The sequence below is a fragment of the Eublepharis macularius genome, chromosome 14, assembly GCF_028583425.1.
Source record: "Eublepharis macularius isolate TG4126 chromosome 14, MPM_Emac_v1.0, whole genome shotgun sequence".
NCBI classification, from domain to species: Eukaryota; Metazoa; Chordata; class Lepidosauria; order Squamata; family Eublepharidae; genus Eublepharis; species Eublepharis macularius.
The window spans coordinates 14,460,677-14,484,167 of NC_072803.1; the positions used below are offsets into that span (position 1 = coordinate 14,460,677).

General features: G+C 48.8%; 1 protein-coding gene across 1 annotated transcript in view; it reads right to left on the minus strand.

Moving 5' to 3' along the window:
- ADAMTS15 (ADAM metallopeptidase with thrombospondin type 1 motif 15) overlaps positions 1-22,866 on the minus strand; it is a 47,955-nt gene extending 25,089 nt beyond the window's left edge. Inside the window, exon 1 of the mRNA XM_054997761.1 lies at positions 21,644-22,866. Coding sequence (XP_054853736.1) covers positions 21,644-22,585 — 942 coding nt within the window. The 5' untranslated portion in view covers positions 22,586-22,866. The remainder of the gene's footprint in view (positions 1-21,643) is intronic.
- Positions 22,867-23,491: the final 625 nt, after the last annotated feature.

The window sequence follows — 23,491 nt, forward strand, 5'->3', positions numbered from 1 at the left end:
TCACTTCCGGGTCAGCAGAAGGTCTGCAGAGAGCCCATCCCCCTGTTGCCTAGGAAACTGATTGATTGGCGCCAAGCTGTCTGCTGTGATGAACCGAAATACGAACCAAATGAACCAGGCTAAAATTCATCATGGTTTGTGAGATATGAGCTCCCACGAACTGCTGGTTCACAAACCACGAACTGGCCCGGTTCGTGATGAACTTCGGTTTGTATTCTGGTTCGTACCTGCCTCTACTAAGGATCATTACATATGTTACATAGACACAGAGAATTGCTACCAAGGTCTCAACACGCTGATGCAGCCTATCATGGCTTCCCAATTTATGCAAACATTTTATGCAAAAAAATCTCACTTTTAAGTGTGCATCTAAAACATTTAGGTATACATCTAAGAAGATATAGGTACACATCTACAACTAATTATACGAAGCAGCCTTAAGACAGAATAGCAAACCTATGCGCTAAGGCACTCTTGCAAATGAGATTTGTTTCTGAAGTCTGTCTACCAGACTTTGCTAGGAAAAGACATCTTCCACACTGAATGGGAACGAGAAGGGGAAAGAATATAGGGAACACAGCGTGGAGACAAGATAACTACTGGAAAAGCATTTAAAGAACTGGGCAAAGGAGGAAGAACTCACAGTGCCAAGAACAGAAGCAAGACTGCTCTGCTTTCAGAACTCAACGCAGCATTTCCCCACTGAAGGACATTTCTCCAGCTATTGGCAAGGTCCCCTGATAGAACTTCGAGTCTTTACAAAAACCAAAGCAGCCTGGAAACCCTGAAATATTGTCAGAAGAATGGCAGAGGAAAAAGCAGTCTCCTCCGCTGAAGTCTCAAGTTCAGTCCCTTGGTTGCAACAACTGCCCTCTCCTCCCCCAAGCCTAACAGTGGGAGAAAAGTCCAGACCACCACCCTGCCGAGGTCACAAGCACCAAAAGGGGTTTCTGCTGCAACTACAAGCCCTCTGCAGCTGCCAGGAGCAGCAATGACATCGTGGCTTGCAGACGTTGCTCACCAAGGCTGATACAGAGCCATTATTGTAGAGTACAAATTGCTCCCGTCTCTTGGAATCGCAGAGCCACATGGCTTACCCTCGGAGATATGAAACAGCTTTCAGCAGGAGCACATGACGGTGTCGTTGGGAAGGTGGGCAGGGCAGATGGACAGAGGCTCAGCTCAAATCGTTATGGATTAAATGCCAAAGCGCCTTACCTGGCTGCAGCTGTTTCATAACGTCACACGGAAGCAAAGCTGTTTGCTGTCAAGTGCATGCTTATTATTATGCCTGATAGAAAACGTAGAGGACTCAGAGGTCATAATATCATAATGGAAAGGTTCAGGACGGTGCTTTAATAAAGGGAATGGGATTGTGGAATACAATGCTACATAAAATACATACGACCTGTTTACCGTATTATCATCACCTTGCTTTTACTGCATTGTTTTCTATGTACGTTCAACTTCCAATTTATGTAACCCTAGTCTTATTATGTTGCTTATCAGATGTCTCAGCCTGCTGACTGCATTGACTTACACCGTTTAATCCACCTTGAGGCTTTTTGGTTGATGGTAACTGTAAACGTGGTGGCCTGTGAACTGAGCAGTGAGGATCACTGGACTAGAACATCAGGCTCGGATATGGGAGCTTCAAATCTCTGCTCTGCCACACAAACTCATTAGGCAACCGTGGGCCAATCCTTCTCAGCTTAACCTACCTTACAGGGTTGTTACTGAGAATATGGAGGAGAAGAGAACAGTACAGTAAGTTGCTTTGAGTCTCTATTGCAAATAAAAATTTCAATTAAAAAAACCCTGAAGAATACACAGCCTGGTTAAGTTACGTCTCTGACACAGGATCTGTTTGTGGGTCCTTGGAAAATACTTTTCACTCTCCTTCTCTGCATTACTTTTCCCTTTGTAAAATGGGTTGGACCACTGCTAATCATACATGTGTGCTGTACACCAGGATACAGGAAATATCTGTGATTTTCCATTCTTAAAGTGAGAAGACCCACGCTAGCAGCTACAGATAAATGTCCACAATCAAGCCATGGGTCCCTGAACAATTATTGTAGATTGAATCAAGGGGGAAAAATCAAAAATAAGTATGGGATGTTGCACATTAAGCTAACTATGCAGACTAGCCATGGGTGCAAATTAGTTTTATCATTTTGAAAACCAGCACTTCATGATGCAGAATAGCAACATATTTGGCAGGGAACATAACAAGCAAAAGCATGGGGGATGAAGAATGATGTGTTCAATAGTAGACACATTGCCACAAACAGAATTATGTTCTTGATGGTGGAGCTGATTCCGCACACGTTGGATAATGCACTTCCAATCCTCTTTAGAGATCATTTGGAACTGAATTTTTCGTGTGTGAAACAAAAAATCCACTTCCAAATGACTGCTAAAGTGCATTGAAAGTGCATTATCCAAGGTTTGCAGATGTCCCACCAAGAGATGCGGAGGATGTACTACTGATTGGACAAGAGCTATAATATCCAAAGTCCCACTGGATCAAACCTAGCATGAATCTAGTCCTGCAGGCTATGAGCAACAGTGGATGGTAAGACACCTCCAACAGCTCACAGAGCAGAGCACAAAGGTGCTGGCCCTTCCTCAGCAGTTTGTCTCCTACGTCTAGTATTCAATGGTATACTGTCTATAAACACGGAAGTTCCATTTAGCTACCATAGATAATTTCTTTGACTTACTTATACAGAGGATTGATATGCTGCCTTTCAACAATCAGATTTTCTGGGGTAGCCAACGCCAAGCACAAAATCCAACAAATAAGAAATCAAACTCAACAATAAAATACAGCCAATTAAGAAACATTAAATGAATGAAACTGTGCCCTCAAGCCATAGTTGACTTACAGTGACCCCTGGTGGGGTTCTGGCAAGAGACTAACAGAGGTGGTTTGCCATTGTCTGCCTCTGCAACCATGGTCTTCGTTGAAGGTCCCGCATCATTACTAGCTCCTTAAAAACACCACCAATGAAACTACTACAAGCACAGTGAAAACTATATGTTCATTGCACTAACTGGAGGACAGAAACAAAATGCTAGGGAAGTGAGCCGAAAAGGATCAAACTGCCTGTCATCAATGGGCTCCGCTTATCCTGGAGCTTCATCAGAAGGCACATGATATGATACCCTTGTTTAAGCTAAGGAAGTACAAGTCTAAATGAAAAATGACTTCCTGTGGTCAGTACAGACACCCTTGCCTTCACACCTCTGCACCAGCACAAAAGCTCAACCTTAGGCCTATGATGTAAGGAGTGCATTTCCCCCCCCTGATCATCAGAAAGGTGGCTTCCATCCAACCCTGGGCTTCCATCCTGAACTGTCAAATCCCACTCAGGTCCTCGTGTGCATTTCCCTTCCTCTTCCTCCTGGTGCTCATCTCCTTTGAAGTGTGCCCACCCTGAAGAGTTGGGGTGGGGAGATAAATGGTTCCCTGGAACTGACATAGGCAGACATTCTTCATCCTCAGGGGAAGACCCGAGATGCATTTTTTGTCTCTTTATCATCCTCTGAGATCTTGTCGACAGCTGCGGGAGTCTAAGATGAAGACACTTCTGGTATGAGCGCTGGGGAGTTGGCTGTTATGGTCAACAAGATGATGGACAGAATCAGAGCCATAGTTGGGATATTAGGGCATAATCAATAGTCGGAACAGAAGGAAGTTTGGAGGGTCTGAGGGGTTTCTTTTTGCTTCCACATGTCATTGCAGCCAGTTTCGGTCCACCCATTTTCACTCCTGATGTCGACGTTTTTTTGGTTTCTTTAGCACATTTTACTCTCTCTTTATTGTTGTTGTTTCACAGTTTGTGCAGTATTTACGCATCTAGATCATTTCCGTATATATACAGTGGACATCTTTAACACATCAACCGTGCTGCTTTATTGATGCACTAATAACACTGAAAAATACGATACATACATTTTATAGGATATATTCAGTACAAGAAAATGTATTTAGTTACTTCATTTATATCCCTCATTTCTCCACAGTGAGGACCCAAAGCCGTTAACATTGTTCTCCCTTCTCCATTTTATCCTTACAACAATCCTGTGAGGTAGGATAGGCTATGAATGTGTGAGTGGCCCAAGGTCACCCAGCAAGCTTCTGAGGGAGGAGATTCAAACCTGGATCTCCCAGATTCTACTATGACTCTCTCTAACCACTACACTGCATTACCTCTCAACTGAATACATAGTAAGACATTATTTAAGGCTTTAAAAAAAAGATTCTTTAGTATACAAATAAAGACTTGTGGCTTTGATCCACTCAAGAGAGAAGCACAATCAAAACAGGGAGACACAAACAGAAAAGCAAACTTGCTTTTCTGCAGTATCCCTAAATTAGTTTTTTTTTGGGGGGGGGGGTTAAGGATCCTGACCAAAATCTCAGGAACCGACTAGCTGAATGTGAAAGGTCTCCAGTATGATGTCTCAGAGCCGACACTGGAATAATCCCAAGGAAATCTCATCCATTTAAAAAACCCAATCGACGGTGCTGCAGCCAATAAAGATATTATTGGTTTTCATGATCAAGGCAGAAACCAGGTATTAGAAAGACATTTAATCAGATTGGTCTAATGGTATGCAATTTTTGCTGAATTTATTATTGCTACACTGACAAGGGGCAGAACACATGAAGCTGCCTTACACAGAGCCAGACCACCTCTATCTACTCTGTGTCTACTCAGAATAGCACTGGTTCTCTTGGGTCTCAGGCTGTGGTCATTCACGTCAACTGCTACCGGCCTGATCCTTTTAATTGGTGATGCCAGGGTTTGAACCTGAGACCTTTTGCAAGCAAAGCAGATACTCTACCATGTCTAACCTCCCGCTCAGATTTTATCTGGCCTCCTCAGCTGCACCTGGCAGATGTCCATCTTTTGGAATGGTAAACTAGCAGGCTGGAGTCTCCCCAGCCAAGCTGCAGAGCTGAGTGACCAAGGAGTGGCTCCAGCCTCCTACGTACTTTGCCTGAGAAGCTTCAGACATCAGAATATTTTCAATCATTGAGAGCCTCTTTTCTAATTTTAGGTTTGCCCTAAAATTGGTTTGTTTCTTTGCAACATCCCTCCCACCTTCTGGCTGGGATATAAATGCTCAGGGATTGCCATTCCTACTTGTAGCTGGCAATGGGATCATGACTCACAAAAGCTTATACCCTGGGAAAGCTTATTAGTCTCAAAGGTGCTACTGGACTCAAACCTTACTCTTCTACTGCAGACCAACACAGCTACCCACCTGTACCTGTTTGCTCTTATGTCCCACCTATTTGCCGTTAAGATATCTCCTCCCACCCAGCGCCAGATATAGGGTTGCTCGCACCCGGGGCAACCCTCGGCCGGCCAGCTCGCACGGGCGCACAGCGTGTGCACGCTCCCCGCGCACTTGACATCATCAAGCAGGGTGGAACGGAGGCAGCGTGCGGGGCTGGGAAGCCACCCGTGCCATTCACCTCCCCGCAGGCGAATGGTGCGGCCGGCCTCAGAGCCCCCCGCGCTGCTTTCGCCTGCCCCGCAGGACAGGGGGCGGCTGGCTTGCCACGCACCCCTGCCCTGCAGGGCAGGCAAAAGGCAGCGCGGCCACCTGCGCCATTCGTCTGCCCCGCAGGACAGGGGGCGGCCGGCTGCCCCGTCCTGCGGGGCAGGCGAATGGCACGGGCAGCCCCGCAGCCCCCCACACTGCCTTTTGCCTGCCCTGCAGGACAGGGGGTGCGCAGTGAGCCAGCAGCCCCCTGTCCTGCGGGGCAGGCGAAAGGCAGCGTGGGGGGCTGTGAGGCTGCCCGCGCTGCTGCCTGCGCCCTCTGGCAGCTGGCAGCTGCTCCCAGCGCCCCCTCCCTGGTGGCGCCGGGGGCAGACTACCCCCATGCCCCCCCTCAATCCGGCCCTGCTCCCACCTGCCCTTTTCTCTTCTGTTTCCTGTTCTTGTAAATATAGCCCAAAACTTTCCCCATTCACGTTCCCTTTCTGGATGCTGCTACCTAAATGTGCTGGTATCCCAGACTAACGAAAGACAGAATTTTCCATTGTCTTTACACAAACTCTGTCTCTGCAGCCAGCACATGCTCCTCTGGGTCAACTGCTGGTCAACAGAGCAGATAATCTGGCACAATCCCATAGAGTTTATTGTATTAAAACAGACCATCAACCAAGAAATACACCAAGGGGATCTCCTGCTAGCCAGTTGCAGACACTGGCCCTCAGCAGGAAGCTCATAATTTAATAGGTTGAGTGGGGGAAACAGATGGGAAGTCGAAGAGAGGCCTTCATCCAGATAAAGAGAAGTCAGTTTGATGGGCTTGCTTGAGTCCCTAGTCAGGATACATATATTTTGAAAAGCAATACATTGTACATAATTCAACATGACAGCTAGGTGACAGGCCGCCCAGGATGCACATAACAGGAGGAAAACTGACAGGTCTGCTGAAGAATCCAGGCCGGTAGCAACAGAGAAGCTACGGCTCATTCCAAAAGGATAGCTGTACTTTGCCAAAACTCACACAAGTCAAATGAGGGAGGGGGGAAAGAATGGGGGGCTGGGATGGAGAAGCACAAAGAATGCCCCCATTCCATAACTGAGATCTGCATAGCCAGATTTCCCAGGAGCTCTGGTTCACACAAGCATCTTCATCTCACGCTTGCTGCGCCATGACCTGCACCTGATTATAGATGTTACACCACAGGCAGACCTTCCACATCCTCTCAGGAGCATCACCTTCTTAGCACGTTTCCAGGGATGAAATACACAGCAGTCAAGCAAGACAACCATCCAGCAATACGCATACTTTTGGATCAAAGACACGACAAAGGAGTTAAGCACGCCTGGAACATGGCCGCTCAGCAGTTTCTCTACTCCCAACCGTTCCCTCTCAAAGCAAGTTTCCCCGATTTATAAAGGACCATCTGTTGTGTATATGTAGACTGGCCCTTAAACAAAAGACAAAGATTCAGTTACTTGTTTGTCTGTAGCTCAATGACAGAGCACGCAGAAGGTCCCAGGTTCAATTCCCCCACATCTCCAGTTAGAGGAGCTCACTAACCAGGAGCAGAACCACAAGTGACAAAAGGCACAGGTTGGACACTTGTCTGCTTCCCTCAAGTTTTGATGGGAAATGTAGGCAGCTTGGCGGAATGTTGGACAAGTGACAGTTGAAAAGTCCATTGGACAGCAGTCGGAGAGCGAAGCTGCAAGACCAGGATGCCTACATTTCCCATCAAAACTTGAGGGAAGCTGAGAAGTGTCCAATCTGTGCCTTTTGTCACTTGTGGTTCTGCTCCAGGTGTCATGGTCTCCGCTTGAGAGCCTGGAAAGCCGCTGTCAATCGCATTAGGCAACACAGAGCCAGATGGAATAATGGCCTACCTCAGCACAAGAACATTTTGCTATGTTCCAGGAGTCTGCGTGGCTCCTAACACGGTAAGTGGAGAAGACACACCAAGGAAGAATCTTTTCTGTGGGGCGGATGGACCGATCTGGGACTCCTGGATAAGATTTGATGGAGCCCCTGGGCTTGCTTCTAGGCTGAAGTGGGCTGCATTTGACACTCCATTGCAGCAGTGCATTGTTACACCAGGAGCATGATCTGGGAAGGCCCATAACTCAGACTGATGGCTGGCCCTTTGACAGATCTTCAAAAGCGGAAGCTTTCCTTCAGCCCAGCTGACAAGGAGGCTTTTCATCAGATACAGGAAAAACGTTGTTCTCTGTCTCCCTCTGACAAGTGGGCTACCAGAGTCCCACCCACCCTCAAGACAACCCCTCTCTGCTCCTCAGGAGGCCAAGTCACAGTACCATATTCCTTGCTCTACATCAATTTCTGTCCGTTTGTCTCTCTTTTGCTGGAACCAAAAGATGATGTTGTTAATAGCTGTTTGTAGCCGTTCACAATTACCTCGTAAACAAAACGCTCGGATCCAATCTCATCTTCATAACAAGTTTCCAGCAGAGGCCTCGGTGCTGAGCTAGTTCCTTGTTACTGTGTAGGAAGTCATGCCTGGTGCCATCTTAAGCAGAGTTACACCCTACTAAATCCACTGAAGTCTTTGAATTTATTTCACGGACAACCCCCCGTTCTCAACAAGACTCACGGCAAATTACAAGACGCAGAAAATAACTCACAAGAGTATAAAACATCCAATAAACAATGCCGTAGTACTACAATTACAGAACTGGAAAACGATGCCACAAAAAATCCTGTCTAAAGCATGAAATACCATAATGCAGAAAGTGTGTTATAAAGGCAGAAGACAATGAATAATAATATTTGATTTATATACCGCCCTTCAGGACAACTTATTTATTGTGTTTTAGTGATGATGTGAGACGCCCTGAGCCCATTCATGGGGAGGGTGGGATATAAGTCAAATAAAATAAATAATAAAGAAAAAAGCTGCCAGCGTTTGGTGAGTCGGGTGCTCTTTTTAGGATGCATGGAAATGGCCTATAAATGACGTAAATAAAATAAATACATTTGAGGAAAATGCAGGGAGCATTACTTCTGTGGGCAGAATGGCTGGTAACAGGATAGCTGAGACCAGGGATGAAGGAGGGTCCAGAGGGCACCTTTGTCGAAGGACACAGGGTAGCTCTCAGCAGCCCTGGTTTGCAGACAGAATGGGGCCTAATGCATCTCACCTGTTCCAAGGAGCATCCGTCATGGATGTGTCCAGCAGTCGGTTCAGTGTTTCATGCGACATTCAACCCATCTCAGGGCACTCTAGCATAGCCCAGCGCACTCTCTGGGAAACCAGAGCTGAACACTGAAAATACTATTTTGGAATGAAAAATCCAGACGTGTTCGAAGAGGAGGTCAGGCAATCTGCGAGCAGAAGCCAAGAAGAAAGTGATAAGCCCAACAGGGCTTTGCTGGCTCTATCATGCCCAAGAAGTCTCTGTATGTCCCACGTTGAAAACAGAACACTGAGCCTCCAGTGACCTTGCAACTGATCCAGCAAGATGATTCTCAGGCTCACAGAGTTTTGCTTCTAAATTGAGTTAAATTTTCCTCTCCCCACCCCCCACAAATAACTTTCTCTACGTCTTCTCCTACATATATTCTTTTGTATTACCCCTGATTTAGCAGGAAGACATTCAATGTGGACTCGGTGCCAGTTGGTTGTGGGTTCGTCTTCAAATCTGACAGCCAGAGGAAGCAAAGCATTATGGGCCTTCATAAACTTAAAGAGAGTCCCTGGAACCAAAGTATGCCCCTCCAGAAGAGCATCACTTCATCCACAAAAGGGAAAGCATTCCTGGGCCAGAGCTGGTCATTCATTGTACTTGACTCATTACTCCCTCTTTGGGTATGTGCCGAGTGAGTTCCCATGTCCTTCCTTGCTGAAGGGAGACTTTGGCTCTTTGCCTAACACCTGCATTGACCCACTGACCCACTCAATGTTGTAATCCTTGCCTGCTGACTGCAAACAGAGATTAGCAAATAGCTTTTAATGGTTACTCCCCTTAACCCTCTAAACCTGGGTTCAAAGGTAATTTACAGACACACGATATTTTCCCTTTAAGATCCCAAAGTTCTATTTCAGCTTGGAAAACAGCACAGGAGGGAAGGCTGAAGTCCCTGCTCCCCCACACCATGCCACTGAACTGGGCCCCTGAGAACTTCCATTCCCTACTGTTATATGTGATTGCAAGTCGGGTCACGTGTATCGTCTAATATCATGTACTTTGGCCGTGAAATGAGAACGTTCAAGTCGAATTGGTGGGATCGCCACTTTAAGAAGGAGGGGAGCTGCCAGTTGATGCAACTGGAGAGATGATGGGAAACACACAGGAGAGAAAGAGAAACACAGAAAGAACCCTCTAATTCGTTTAAACTCTTCATTCTCCATCTCAGCATTTTCCCTAATTCCTGATAATAAAAACAAACTTAACTCTTTCATTCATCCTCAGCAGATCCCCTTCTACACCTGTTTATTAATTCAAGTTCTGATTGTGCCTTCTGTTTGGAAGGAGTTGAAATGACTCATACAGAGAAACAACGGGCAGCCTCCTCTGAACATGCAGTTCCACCAATATACATGTCTCTGTGAACCAGTCTTTACTGTATCTTCAAAGCACTTTGATGTTAAACTGTCCAAAGACTTGTCTTGTAACCAATCCCCTTCCAAGAATGAGTCTTCTCATTCACACTTTCATAGAAGATCAAAATGACCAGGGGTGGAAGAGAACAAGCTCATCCAAAATCAAGTGGCACTTATTGCACCGGGGACAGCCTTAGCAGGCAGCACGAGAACGAACAGCCTTGCTCGGGCACCAACTTGTTGACTGCAACTGGAAACTGTCTATTAATGAGCTTTTCTCTCTCTCTCCTTAAATGAAACTAGAACTCAGGTTTACGTAACAGCTTTTTGGCAAGCAGATAAATTTTGCGGTATCAAGAGACCACAGATGGATGAACTCAAGAAAGGCAGATGTCTTCGCTGATACTATGCCCTCACATTGGGGTTTAAGGAATGAGCAGTTCAGTAATGCATAAAAAATGCAAGCTGGCTATTATTTGAAAGAGGGGACGAGGCCTTAAATGTTAGAGGCCAAATTCAGCTCCACGTACAACTCCACAGACTTCCACCGGTTTGGACCAAGGACTCTTGGGCAGTTTCCACACAGGGTTGGCATGGGGGGGTTCCCCATTGCCAGGGCTCATTTCGAGGGGGAACGTGCAGGAACGCAGTTCCAGCAGTTCTCCAAAGAGGTCACATGTCAGGTGGCCCTGCCCACCTGACTTTCAGCCATTTGGGGCCTGTTTCAGCCTGGATTGGGGCTGAAACAGCCTGGATTGGATCGGTGCCAGGCGGGGGAACCCTCCCCGACCAGCACTGACATGATCTGAGCCGTTTCGGCCCCAAACCAGGCCCAAAAGAGCCCAAAATGGCCACTTTTGATCATTTAGGGCCCCCTTTTGCCATTTTGAGCCCAATTTCAGCCCTGAATGGCCAGGATTGGGTCCAAAACTGCCAGGATAGGTGACGTCAGGGGGTGTGGCATATGCAAATCCATCATGCTAATGACACAATTCTGGTGATGTCAGGGGGTGTGGCATATGCTAATGAGTTATGCTAATGAGTTCATGGATTGGGAAATTCCTTGAAGTTTGGGGGTGGAGTCTGGGGAAGGCAGGATTTGTGGCAGAGAGGGACCTCGACGGGTATAAAGCTATGGAGTCCCATTTTCTCCAGGGTAACTGGTCTCTGCAATCTGGGGAGCAGTTGCAATCCTGAGAGATAGTCAGGCCCTAACTGGAGGCTGGCAACTCTGGCCATATCAAACAGGGACTGATCCAAAGACTGAACCACCAATAGATTTCACCTATACAGAAGCACTAGGCTCTTTCATCATATCTGTGGGCAATGCTCACAGATTCTGTCCAACCACAGGAGACAATGTAAGCCAATGAAACTCCTCCAGGTAGCTACCTATAGTTCTTCTGAGCACTGTTCCCCAGCGTGGCCCCTGCTCCATGTTTCACGAAAGTGGGCAAGACCCACCAGCAGAGGAGCTGTAAGCCTCCCTGAAATACATGGCAGGGATGGAAGTAAATATGGCTCTTTCAGATGATGGTAATTGCAAATGTGGTTCTCTGGGAGCCACAGAGTAAGTACCACTGGTGTAAACCTTGAATTCATGAAGTGTGTGCTTCCATAAGCAACAGGTGGTAACCCTGTGTCTAGACTTCAAATTTCATGGAGCAGTACACATGATTCAATACTCCTCCATACAAAAAGCAAGAACGAAGCCTTGCACGTAGAAAGGCTGGGGCTTGACGGGATCTAGCTGCCCTGCTCCCTGACTTTCTTGTTATCTACTTGCAGAGAGTATTTTGCATGCAAGACCATTCAGTATGAGGGCCCCCCAACACTCACCTGGATTGGTATGTATCAGACACAGGCTGGTTGGTCTCTTAAGATGCTACCTGAATCTTGCTCTTCTACTACAGACCAACATGGTCTGAAACTAGGCTTAATTCCTGCACCTGCTCTGAGAATGTCCAAGTCCTTTATTTCAAGCTCACAGACCAACTGATCATAAGCAGACAGGTTCAGTAATTCAAAATAGAGAATGATACAATTCAATAAAATGGTTAACCAAATAACCAAAATACGGTGAGAATGAAGACACCCTATCAAAACCGAAAAGAAGGTACGCACCAAATTCATTTCTATGGTTATTGCATTGTCCAAATTGCTTCCTTGAAAGAAAAAAAAACCAACGCACACACCCCAAACCTTGCTGTGATCAATTTCCTATGTTTCCGGAACTGTGGAACTGTGGAACTCGTCATGGAAAACTCCATCCTCTCAAAAAGGGCTACTCATCTGGTGCAGGATAGAATTCCATACAATCAGGAGGAGAATTTAAGACACTTTTTGCTTTATCTATTAAAATATCATATTTTTCTTTTTATTGTTCCCCAAACAGCCATGAGATTGCAGGGCTTTTGTCAGATTCCTAATAACCAAAAAGGATTCCTGCCTCCTCCATCTCTGCTGTCCTCACTCTTGATATGGAATTTTTACAATTCAGTAAGTAATATCACATTTGTCACATTAATATTCATCACTGCATTGTGACACAAGCGATTGGAGAAACATTTAGCTCTGTTTCAAGGCTGGTGGAAGAGTTCCAGCTCTCATTTCAGTAAGACAAGGATCTCGTCCACCGAGCCACATCCTGCTCTAACGTATTCCATGTGAAGTCTGTTGTCCCACTCAATAGTTCTGCAGTCAAGGAATAGCCAAATCTGGCCTGTTCAAATTGGGTATCCTAAGAAGAACGTGGCGCAGAGTGGTAAGCGGCAGTACTGCAGCCCAAGCTCTGCTCACAATCTGAGTTCGTTCCTGGCAGAAGTCGGGTTCAGGTAGCCAGCTCAAGGTTGACTCAGCTTTCCATCCATCCGAGGTCGGTAAAATGAGAACCCAGTTTCCTGGGAGTAAAGTGTAGATGACTGAGGAAGGCAATGGCAAACCACCCGATAACAAAAAGTCTGCCAAGAAAACTTTGTGATGCGACGTCCCCCCATGGGTCAGTAATGACTCGGTGCTTGCACGGGGGACTACCTTTACCTTTTATCCTAAGAAGAATGGAGTGGGGAGCAGGGGAGGGAGAGGGGTTCATATACATACAAAAGTCTGTGGTTTTTTTCTAGACATTCATTAAAATGATTATCATCATCGGTTGATCTGACCACATGGATCCATGCTACGTTTACTTTGAGGCTAAACTACTGTAATGCACTCTGCATGGGTCTGCCCTTAAAGACAACTTTGAAATTCCAACTGGTGTAGAGCACCGCAGCATGGTTCCTACAGAGAGCTAGGCAGAACATTTATATCACATCTACTCTGTAGTGATCTATCATGGGGAACAGATCTTTAGGTAGTGGATAAACTCTTTCCCATAAGTTATTCTTTTCCAGTCTTCTGGGCAGGGTCGATGGGAACTGTAATTTCCCCCAAAAAACATACAGGAAGGCCAAAAACACTACAAGTCCCCCAATCCACATTCAATCCAATGAAGTTCCATGCACGCACCAACCGTGGCTATCGGTTGGCTTCCCATAAAAAGAAGAATACCGCCAACCACACAATATACTTGCAACATACGTTTTGAGTTGCACACAGATCATCAATGTGAGCGCTCAAGTCAAGAGAAGATCAAGAACAGAGTATGTTCAGTTTTCAAGCACACGTCACTTGCAAGGAGTGTAGCATCACAAGTTGAGGCTTGCTCCCACCCAGCAACCTCTGTGTCTGTGTTAACTTTTGAAAAAAAGGCAGTTGAGATTCCAACCCATTTGGACACTTGTGTACAATCATACCACAGGTCACACTTTCACATCACCCCTTCCATGGCTTAGTACAGGGTTATTCTATTATTTCTCCAAGAGCCTGCTGCACGAAATCTCGGCTAGGCGCACCATAAGCAGGGCAGAAACGTCTAGATGAAAATTTTGTGGTCTCAGAAATCTTGTTGGGAACTGAAACCTCTTCCCATGCGAAGCTGCAGGTTACAGATGGACAAACCAAAGTTCCGTGGGGTACACCAAGCACTAAGCTCAAAGACCTCAAGCACCAAAGAAGATTGCTTTAAATTTCCTCATTCAGTTCAAGCCTAGTTTGTTTTGGGGATGAATTTTTTTTTACCCTGTTTAGGAATTGAGATCGAACCCTTGTTACGTTCTTTTTAAGTGAGATGCAGTGTCAATGAATCCCATTTTAATGTAACAGACACACAATTGCATTCAAAATTATGGTAAGTACAAGTATATAACATCTGAGGTCTGAAGTGATACACCAAACTAATTTCTATGGAGCCTCACAAGGCCAGTATTCTTTTATTTACATGGTATCTGCAGTAATACCTTCTACTGCCTTGACACAACATGGGTATTGTGCTGTTGCATAACCATGGTGACCACCTTTATCGTGGCTGCCCTCGGCTATGTGTTATGCCCATATTTCATGGCTCATATACAGACTGCTGACTGTCTATCTATACAGCCTACATATAGAAAGCACCTGAACTATTTTAATGACTTTTTAAATTACTACTGATATTATAGTTTTTTACGACTAATTTATTGTATTGTATATATGTTGTGAGCCGCCCTGAGCCCATTCTTGGGGAGGGTGGGGTATAAATCAAATCAATCAATCAAACATAGATTTAGACCCCAAAATATTTTGCATGGGCAGTATTCCATTTCCCCCATTCACTTTAATGAAATCCTCAATTAAGCACACGCGCACGTGCGCGCGTGCACACACACTCACAAAGGCTGCCTGCATGTGTTGAAACTTAACTGGGAAACAAAAGGGGAAAGTTGTATATTTTAATTATTACCATTCTAGAACCTATTAGGACTCCACAAGCAGACAACGATAATTGAGAGCAGGACACAGATTCCAGAGAACATGGACTTTGGTATGTTACACACATGTGAAAATTCGCCCTGACATTTGTCAATTACGGCAGCTAACTGCATAGACAAGGAGAAGACAGAAACATCGGATGCCACAGAACCCTGAAAAAAAATAAAATTAGCAATGGGGAATGGGGAAGCATAAAAGACCAAATATACAATTTGGCAGAAATGTCTGCATAAGTCAAATGAAAAATCCCTAATGGGGATGTGAAAATGTTTCCCGCAAGGATACCTGTGATCACTGCCATGAGTCAAAGGAGCCTATATCCAAAACCCTGTCTGCACATGGTGAATGATTCTGCAAGGAAGTTTTAAGTTCAATCACCTGGCTCAAATGGAGAGGTACCAAAAGACATGCCCTGTTATGTGATGATGGCCAGTTAAAGACTGAGGATGAAATGACCAGTTGCAGTTTTCATTGGGCAAGACAGCACACCGTCCAGCCAATCACAGAGAATGCTCCAATTGTCGACACCCACCTACAGGTTAAGAGGTGAAGGCACCACAAAGGGGAGGAGCTAAAAACGAGTCTCATCATCTCAAGACTTCCCTTCAGAACATCTGCACAGATGCTAGCTTTTCCCAACCTGTAGTAATGCAATGGATAAGCAAGAGCTCTCCCTCTGCTGTTTGCCGACCACAACGGATTTCACTAGCACCAAACCCAATGAAGAGAAAAGGCAGGAGAAGGAACAGCACGTTCAGCTGTGGTTTGGTAATGGAGAATAAATCACAGAGAGGTCTCTTTAAGAGCCCAGCTGTGCCGCCAGATTAACTTAATTTATTTACTTCCAATGTAAATAAATGTTCACATGAAAAATTACTCTGGGAGAACAAATCCCACTTCACACACGAGGCAGGACAGATTAAACCATTTCCAAAGCAAGAGGCTGAAGCACGTCACTAGGAAACTTTTTCTCAGCACGGCCAGTTGTTTGGGGTGGTTCTGAAGCACAGACAAATTTCTAGTGCCATCACTGAAAGTAGTAAGTACCCTGCTAGATCGGACCCAGGAATTCTTGACCCGGCCTCATGAGTTGCCCGGGAAATCATTTGCTGGTAGGGAGGGACTGATGGCCACCACCGCAGGGGGATCCAGAAGGGAATCTACTCTTCTCAGAAACTATCAAGAGGAAGTGATGAAGGCAGTGTGGCATTGCAGCGTCATGCAAGTTTCTAACTAGCAAGCAGCCCTCAGTACGGAGGGCAGAGCTCAGCGGCTTCAGGTAGCCAGTCAGTAACCACGAACTTGTACAATGCAAGGACCTCCCACCCAACCGCCGCTTCCATCACTGCCAACACTTTGTGGCAAGGGTCAGCTTCCCTCCACACCCCTCAGCCGGCAGTTCCCATCTGTAAACCACCCAACTGGCTGCCGCGGCTCAGAATCCACCCCCGTCCCTTAGTGAGTTAGATGCTTTCAGGAAGCAACAGCTGGCCTCTCCAGTTTGCCTCCACTGGTATTCAGGCCACTGCCTCTCAACTCGGAACTTCTGTTTAGCTGCTTCTGCAGCTCTTATCTTCTACAAACTGGTCCATCCCCTTTCAAAGTCCTCCCCATACCTTGTGGGAGGGAATTCCTTAGGTTAATGCATCAACGATCCTCTCTTTGGCTTATCAGCCATGCATGTGGACCCCCTATTCCATGAGTATGAGACTTTTGGAATCACCGCTCTCCATCCACTTCTCCCCCCCCCACCACCGTTTCATAATCTGATAAACTTCTGCCAATCCCTCCTCCTTCCTCCCTTGTCACTCCCCCACCCCACCCCAAAACCCTGAAAATCCTCATGCTGCATACGCAGTGGAGGAGACCAGCCAATCCTCAGAGCCACACAGCGGCAGGCAATTGCCACTGCACAGTGTACACTCGGAGTAACTAGGATACCTCCTCCAGCATGGGAGGGGGCAAATGGGAACCAGTCCCTCCCTGGTGAGATGCCCACTGGCAAATTGCTGGAAATGCCTCCCGTTGAAGAATGTCTTTCCTTTGACCCATTTACTGGCCTTGCTTAAAAACTGTGCCAATTAGGGATGTGCGTTTCGGCATTCAGAATGCCGAAAGAATGCCGAAACAAAAGTGTTTCGGCTTCTTTCGGGGAATGCCGAAACGTTTCGGGGAATGCCGAAACGTTTCGGGTAGCCGAAAGAAAAAAGCCGAAACGTTTCGGGATTCTTTCGGCTTTCTTTCGGCTTTTCTATGGGAAAATGCCTCCGTCTTTCAGGACGTCTGGAGGAGGCATTTTCCCACCGAATAAGCCCAAAATTGGTGGGGACCTTCCTCTAACCCTTCTCTAACAACCACCCAAGTTTCAGACAGATTGGACTTTGGGGGGCCATGTTATGGCCCCCCAAAGCAGGTCCCCCCATCCTCCCATAAGAAAGCGAAGGAGCAGCATATTGTTAGCATGCTGCTGCTCATCTTTCTTCATTATTTCCTATGGGGAAAAAATGAAGAGGCAGGCTTCCTTTGCCAGGGGTGGCATTTTGCATGCAAAATGCCCCCCAGCCCTCAGGGGCCCTTCTCCCACCCCTCCTCCCACCCCCCACCAAGGCTCAGCCTGCTCCCACTTGGGGGGGCCATTTCATGGCCTCCCCAAGTAGGTGCTCTAATCTCTACCACTGACAGCTGGGGGAGGCTTGTGTTGCCAGGGGTGGCATTTTGCATGCAAAATGCCCCCCAACCCTCTGGGGCCCTTCTCCCACCCCTCCTCCCACCCCCCACCAAGGCTCAGCCTGCTCCCACTTGGGGGGGCATTTCATGGCCTCCCCAAGTAGGTGCTCTGCTCTCATCTCTACCACTGACAGCTGGGGGAGGCTTGTGTTGCCAGGGGTGGCATTTTGCATGCAAAATGCCCCCCAGCCCTCTGGGGCCCTTCTCCCACCCTTCCTCCCACCCCCCACCAAGGCTCAGACTGCTCCCACTTGGGGGGGCCATTTCATGGCCTCCCCAAGTAGGTCCTCTCAGCCCCTAAAGTCCACCCCTTACAGCCCCACACAAACCCAATTCCCCCCCAGCTGCCACACACAGACCCAAATCCCCACATTAGCCCCTCACAGACCCAAATCCACCCCCATCTGCCCCACACCCATAACCCCAGGAACAGGCTGGCAAAGGCCAGCCCTCTCCCTTTGTTCCCTATGCTGGGAACTTCTAAACTCTCTTTCCCTAGGCAATTCTGCACAGCCCAGGGGTGCCACAATGGTGGGCACACTTCTGAGTGCCAGCTGGTCCCTGTGAAAGAGCACCTGAACCACAGACACCCTCCCTCAAATTCCCCCACTCACTTAACATCAGAGAATCACAAAACACGATTCCTGTCAAAAACACTTTATTTCTTGAACAGCTTTAGGTTACACAGCAGGGGGGAACACCAAAGGGCATGGCAGCACTATCTTACACAAAAATAACACAACTCACTTAACATCAGAGAATCACAAAGCACAATTCCTGTCAAAAACACTTTATTTCTTGAACAGCTTTAGGTTACACAGCAGGGGGGAACACCAAAGGGCATGGCAGCACTATCTTACACAAAAATAACACAACTCACTTAACATCAGAGAATCACAAAAACACAATTCCTGGCAAAAACACTTTATTTCTTGAACAGCTTTAGGTTACACAGTAGGAGGGCACAACAGGGCATGATAGCAATGTACTACAAAAAATAATACAACCCACTTCACCGTTTTTGACAGCAATTGTGTGTGTGTGATTCTCTGATGTGAAGTGAGTTGTGTTACTTTTGTGTAGTACACTGCTTTCCTGCTCTGTGGTGCCTTCCTAAAGCAGTTACAGAAATAAAGTGCTTTTGACAGCAATTTTTTGGGGTGATTCTTTAATGTGAAGCGAGTTGTGTTATTTTTGTGTAAGATAGTGCTGCCATGCCCTTTGGTGTTCCCCCCTGCTGTGTAACCTAAAGCTGTTCAAGAAATAAAGTGTTTTTGACAGGAATCATGCTTTGTGATTCTCTGATGTTAAGTGAGTTTTGTTTTAATTTTTCTGTGTGGGGGACTGCTGGTGTAATGTGTCATAATGCTTTGCCTACTTGTACTTTGGAAGGGAGAATATAATTTTTTTAAAACTTTATTTTGTGTTGTTCTTGTTTTATTCTTTGTTGTGCAGTTGGTTCCCATCATAGGGAACAATGGGGCTGGCTGGCCAGCCATCTCTGTAGGTGGTGGGGGAATTTGAGGGAGGGTGTCTGTGGTTCAGGTGCTCTTTCACAGGGACCAGCTGGCACTCAGAAGTGTGCCCACCATTGTGGCACCCCTGGGCTGTGCAGAATTGCCCAGGGAAAGAGAGTTTAGAAGTTCCCAGCATAGGGAACAAAGGGAGAGGGCTGGCCTTTGCCAGCCTGTTCCTGGAGTTATGGGTGTAGGGCAGGTGGGGGTGGATTTGGGTCTGTGAGGGGCTAATGTGGGGATTTGGGTCTGTGTGTGGCAGCTGGGGGGGGGAATTGGGTTTGTGTGGGGCTGTAAGGGGTGGACTTTAGGGGCTGAGAGGACCTACTTGGGGAGGCCATGAAATGGCCCCCCCAAGTGGGAGCAGTCTGAGCCTTGGTGGGGGGTGGGAGGAAGGGTGGGAGAAGGGCCCCAGAGGGCTGGGGGGCATTTTGCATGCAAAATGCCACCCCTGGCAAGACAAGCCTCCCCCAGCTGTCAGTGGTAGAGATGAGAGCAGAGCATCTACTTGGGGAGGCCATGAAATGCCCCCCCAAGTGGGAGCAGGCTGAGCCTTGGTGGGGGGTGGGAGGGGGGGTGGGAGAAGGGCCCCAGAGGGTTGGGGGGCATTTTGCATGCAAAATGCCACCCCTGGCAACACAAGCCTCCCCCAGCTGTCAGTGGTAGAGATTAGAGCACCTACTTGGGGAGGCCATGAAATGGCCCCCCCCAAGTGGGAGCAGGCTGAGCCTTGGTGGGGGGTGGGAGGAGGGGTGGGAGAAGGGCCCCTGAGGGTGAGGGGGCATTTTGCATGCAAAATGCCACCCCTGGCAAAGGAAGCCTGCCTCTTCATTTTTTCCCCATAGGAAATAATGAAGAAAGATGAGCAGCAGCATGCTAACAATATGCTGCTCCTTCGCTTTCTTATGGGAGGATGGGGGGACCTGCTTTGGGGGGCCATAACATGGCCCCCCAAAGTCCAATCTGTCTGAAACTTGGGTGGTTGTTAGAGAAGGGTTAGAGGAAGGTCCCCACCAATTTTGGGCTTATTAGGTGGGAAAATGCCTCCTCCAGGCGTCCTGAAAGACGGAGGCATTTTCCCAAAAAAAAAACCCCGAAAGAATGCCGAAAGAATGCCGAAAGAATCCCGAATCCCGAATCCCGAAAGAGATTCTTGTTTCGGCTTTCGGCTTTAACGGTAGAGAATCTTGTTTCGGGTAATCCCGAAACAAGAAAGCCGAAAGTTTTTTCCTTGCACACCCCTAGTGCCAATGCTTTCTCCTGCTTCTCTTCCCCCTCTGCCGTTTGAAAAGAATTCCATGTATGCCAAGCACACAACCCACTGAGTCACCGGCAGCCAGAGGAGGGGCCACCACTCAATGGCCGCCCACAAACTTTGCATGCACTGAGCCGCAGGTTCAATCCTTGCAAGCCCCATGTAAAGAGCCTCCAATAGGGCAAGGAAGGGCCCTCTCTTGAGACTGGGGAGGGGAGCAGTGTCGTCTTAAGCAGGCAATATTAGATTAGACAAACCGGTTGCTTGGACTCTGCAAAAGGCAGCTGTACGTTTGCTCTGCATTTTTGTTGCAAGGGGGGGTGTCCTGTAGAATTAAACTCCATGTACTCAGAGTACTGTCACATTATGTAGGATATCCCCACCAAGTTCAATGGAATTTATTCCTGAGAAAGCACATCCAGGGCTGCACCCGAAAGACTGCAGGCAGAAAGGCCCAGCGTGATCTCAAAAGGTCATCGCTCCTTTCTGTGCAGAACCACAGAGCTGCACCTGGGTGGTCTTTAGCAAACGAAGTGAACTCTGACTGTGAAAGCTGGAGTCTCTAAAGTGCCACTGGGCTCCTGTTTCCTGGACAGGCAGCATCAGGTAGTAGTTATAGGGCTGGACCAGAACTCAGAAAATCTGGGTTCAGATTTTTACTTGCCTTGAAACATATTGGGTGACCTCAATCTCTCTCCTCCACCCCTTAACCTACTTTGCAAGGTTGTTGTGAGGATGACATGGGGGAGAACCAGCGGCAGGATACAAATATCCACCAAATAAAGAAACATTCCAATCCCATTATTAGAGCATCTCCCAGTTGCCACACTGGCGGATCAGGTCCGTCATTCAGGAACTTTGGGCCAGCGAGCACGAACCTCTCCCCCTCCCCTCTATCAACACAGGTCAGGGAAAGTGGGCCAGGGAACCAAGTTCACATGCCTGCTGCTTGGGTTGCCAACCTCCAGCTGGGCCTGGAGAGCTCCCAGAATTACAGCTCTTCTCCAGACTGCAGAGATCACTTCCCCTGGAGAAACGACCCGAGGGCTGACTCTAGGGCATTATATCCGACTGAGGTTCCTCCCCAAATGCCACCCTTACCAGGTCCACTGCCCCCCCCCCCTAGAGGCAGAGCCCTTTCAAGCGCCTCCTGGCAGGTGGCAGGGAAGGGCCGGCGTGGGCTCGGGCCGTGCCAGGCGCCGAGCCGCGGGAGCGCCACCCACCTGCTTGGTGAAGAGGATGGCGGTGTCCCAGTACTCGGGGTGCTTGTCGCTGCCCTTGTTCCACTTCTTCTGCCAGACGCAGAAGTTGCGCAGCGAGAGCGCGGCGTTGCCGGTGACTTTGGGGCCCTTGTCGTCCTGCCCGATGACCAGGAACTTGACCACCACGATGTTGACGGCGTTCTGGAGGCTGGGGTGGCGGTAGAGGCGCGCCGCCGTGGCCATCAGCGTGAGCAGGTAGTGCTGCAGGTCGGCGCCGTGGAACTTGGCCATGGACTCGTCGGCCACCACCAGCGTCTCCACGTAGCGCGGCACCGAGGCGAAGCGCTTGGCGCGGCCGCGGCCGCCCGGCCGCCCGGCTTTGTACTTCTCCAGGGCTTGCAGGGCGGCCGGGTTGAGGCCGGAGGCCACGCCGCAGCGGGAGGCGGGCGGCCCGCCGGGGCTGCGCCGCCGCTGCAGCAGGTGCTCGCCCGGGCTGCTCCACAGCGCCCCGTTGCCGCTGGCGTTGCGCACCGGGCTGATGAGGTACTCCGCCCCGCCGTAGCCGAAGGCGCCCGTCAGCCCCCCGCAGAGGCTCAGCGCCGCGAAGGAGTCGCGCGCCGCGTTGACGTCCCCGGAGTAGAAGCAGCGGCGCGGCGGCGGGCCGCCCTCCTGGCCGCCGGCGGGGCCGCCCAGGTACTGCGTGGCGAAGGCGGGCGCGATGAACCGCGCGTCGGGGCTGAGGTGCAGGTAGAAGTCCTCGCGGAAGGCGGTGATCTGGTAGATGGCCCCGGGCGGCGGCGGCGGCGACGGATCCGCCGGGCCCCGCTTGAAGGGCTGCTGCTGCTGCCGCCGCCCGCTCGGAGCCGCGTCCAGGCGGATGGGGGTCACGATCTCCGTCTCCAGCGGGGCGCAGAGGGCGGGCAGGGCGGCCAGGCACAGCCAGAGCGAGCCCCGCAGCAGCATGGCTCGGCGCAGAGAGCGGAGACCCTCGCGGGTCGCTCGCACGCCCGGGCGCCCCGGGGCCAAAGCCTGCTAGCCAACGCGGCGCGCCCTGCTAGCCCGCCGAGCTCCGCAGCGCCAGCTTCGCCTTAAAGGGGCATCCCAGCCGGTGCTTTCTTCTTCCTCGCCTTCCTCTTCCTCCTCCCCCCGACAGTACCTGCCTTTTCAAAACTGCCTCTGCCTCGTTAGGGCTATATATACATCGCTGTCATGTGCCGGGCAGAGCGAGCGAGCGGTTCGCAACCAGAGTTTCGCTTTTTTTCTCTTTGCAAGGGGAGGCGCCGAGGTCTCTTATTGGACCTGCCCTCCGCCACTTGCAGCTCTCCCAGCGCCTGGCCGGGCTGTGCCGCGCGGTCTTGCTTGGCTTTTAAAGAGCCCGGGCAGCTTAAGGCACTTATTTGCAAAAACAGCCCCGGTTTTAGCTGACTTTTGCAATTGCAAAAAGAGGGGGGGGGGGTTGAGTTGCAGCGTTGCGGTGTGCGCTGTGCCTTTTCCTGTCTCCCTGTGCAGCCGCTTCGCCCTTGACAGCCACTTCGGGCTCTCTCTCCCTCTCTAATTAAACTCCCTGTTTCTCTGACCCTGCTGTTTTCTGTACGACTGATGTTTTGTTTGTCATCTTTTCGGTTTTTCCTGAGCCCCGGGAAAGCGTTGACAAGCCAAAGGCAGCTGCCAAAAAGGATGTGTGTGTGTTTTTTTTCCTTCAAAAAAAAAAGATGCCTCTGAACTGAGCCAAAGAGCGCTTAAGGCTTCGTGGCTCCCTTCCCTTCATTAGTGCGCCCCTTATCATTTCCGACTTGGAAAGCTGGTTAGGTACACTTCTGGCTGTTCTGGGGTCACTGGAAATTACACAAATAACCTCCCACTCATCCT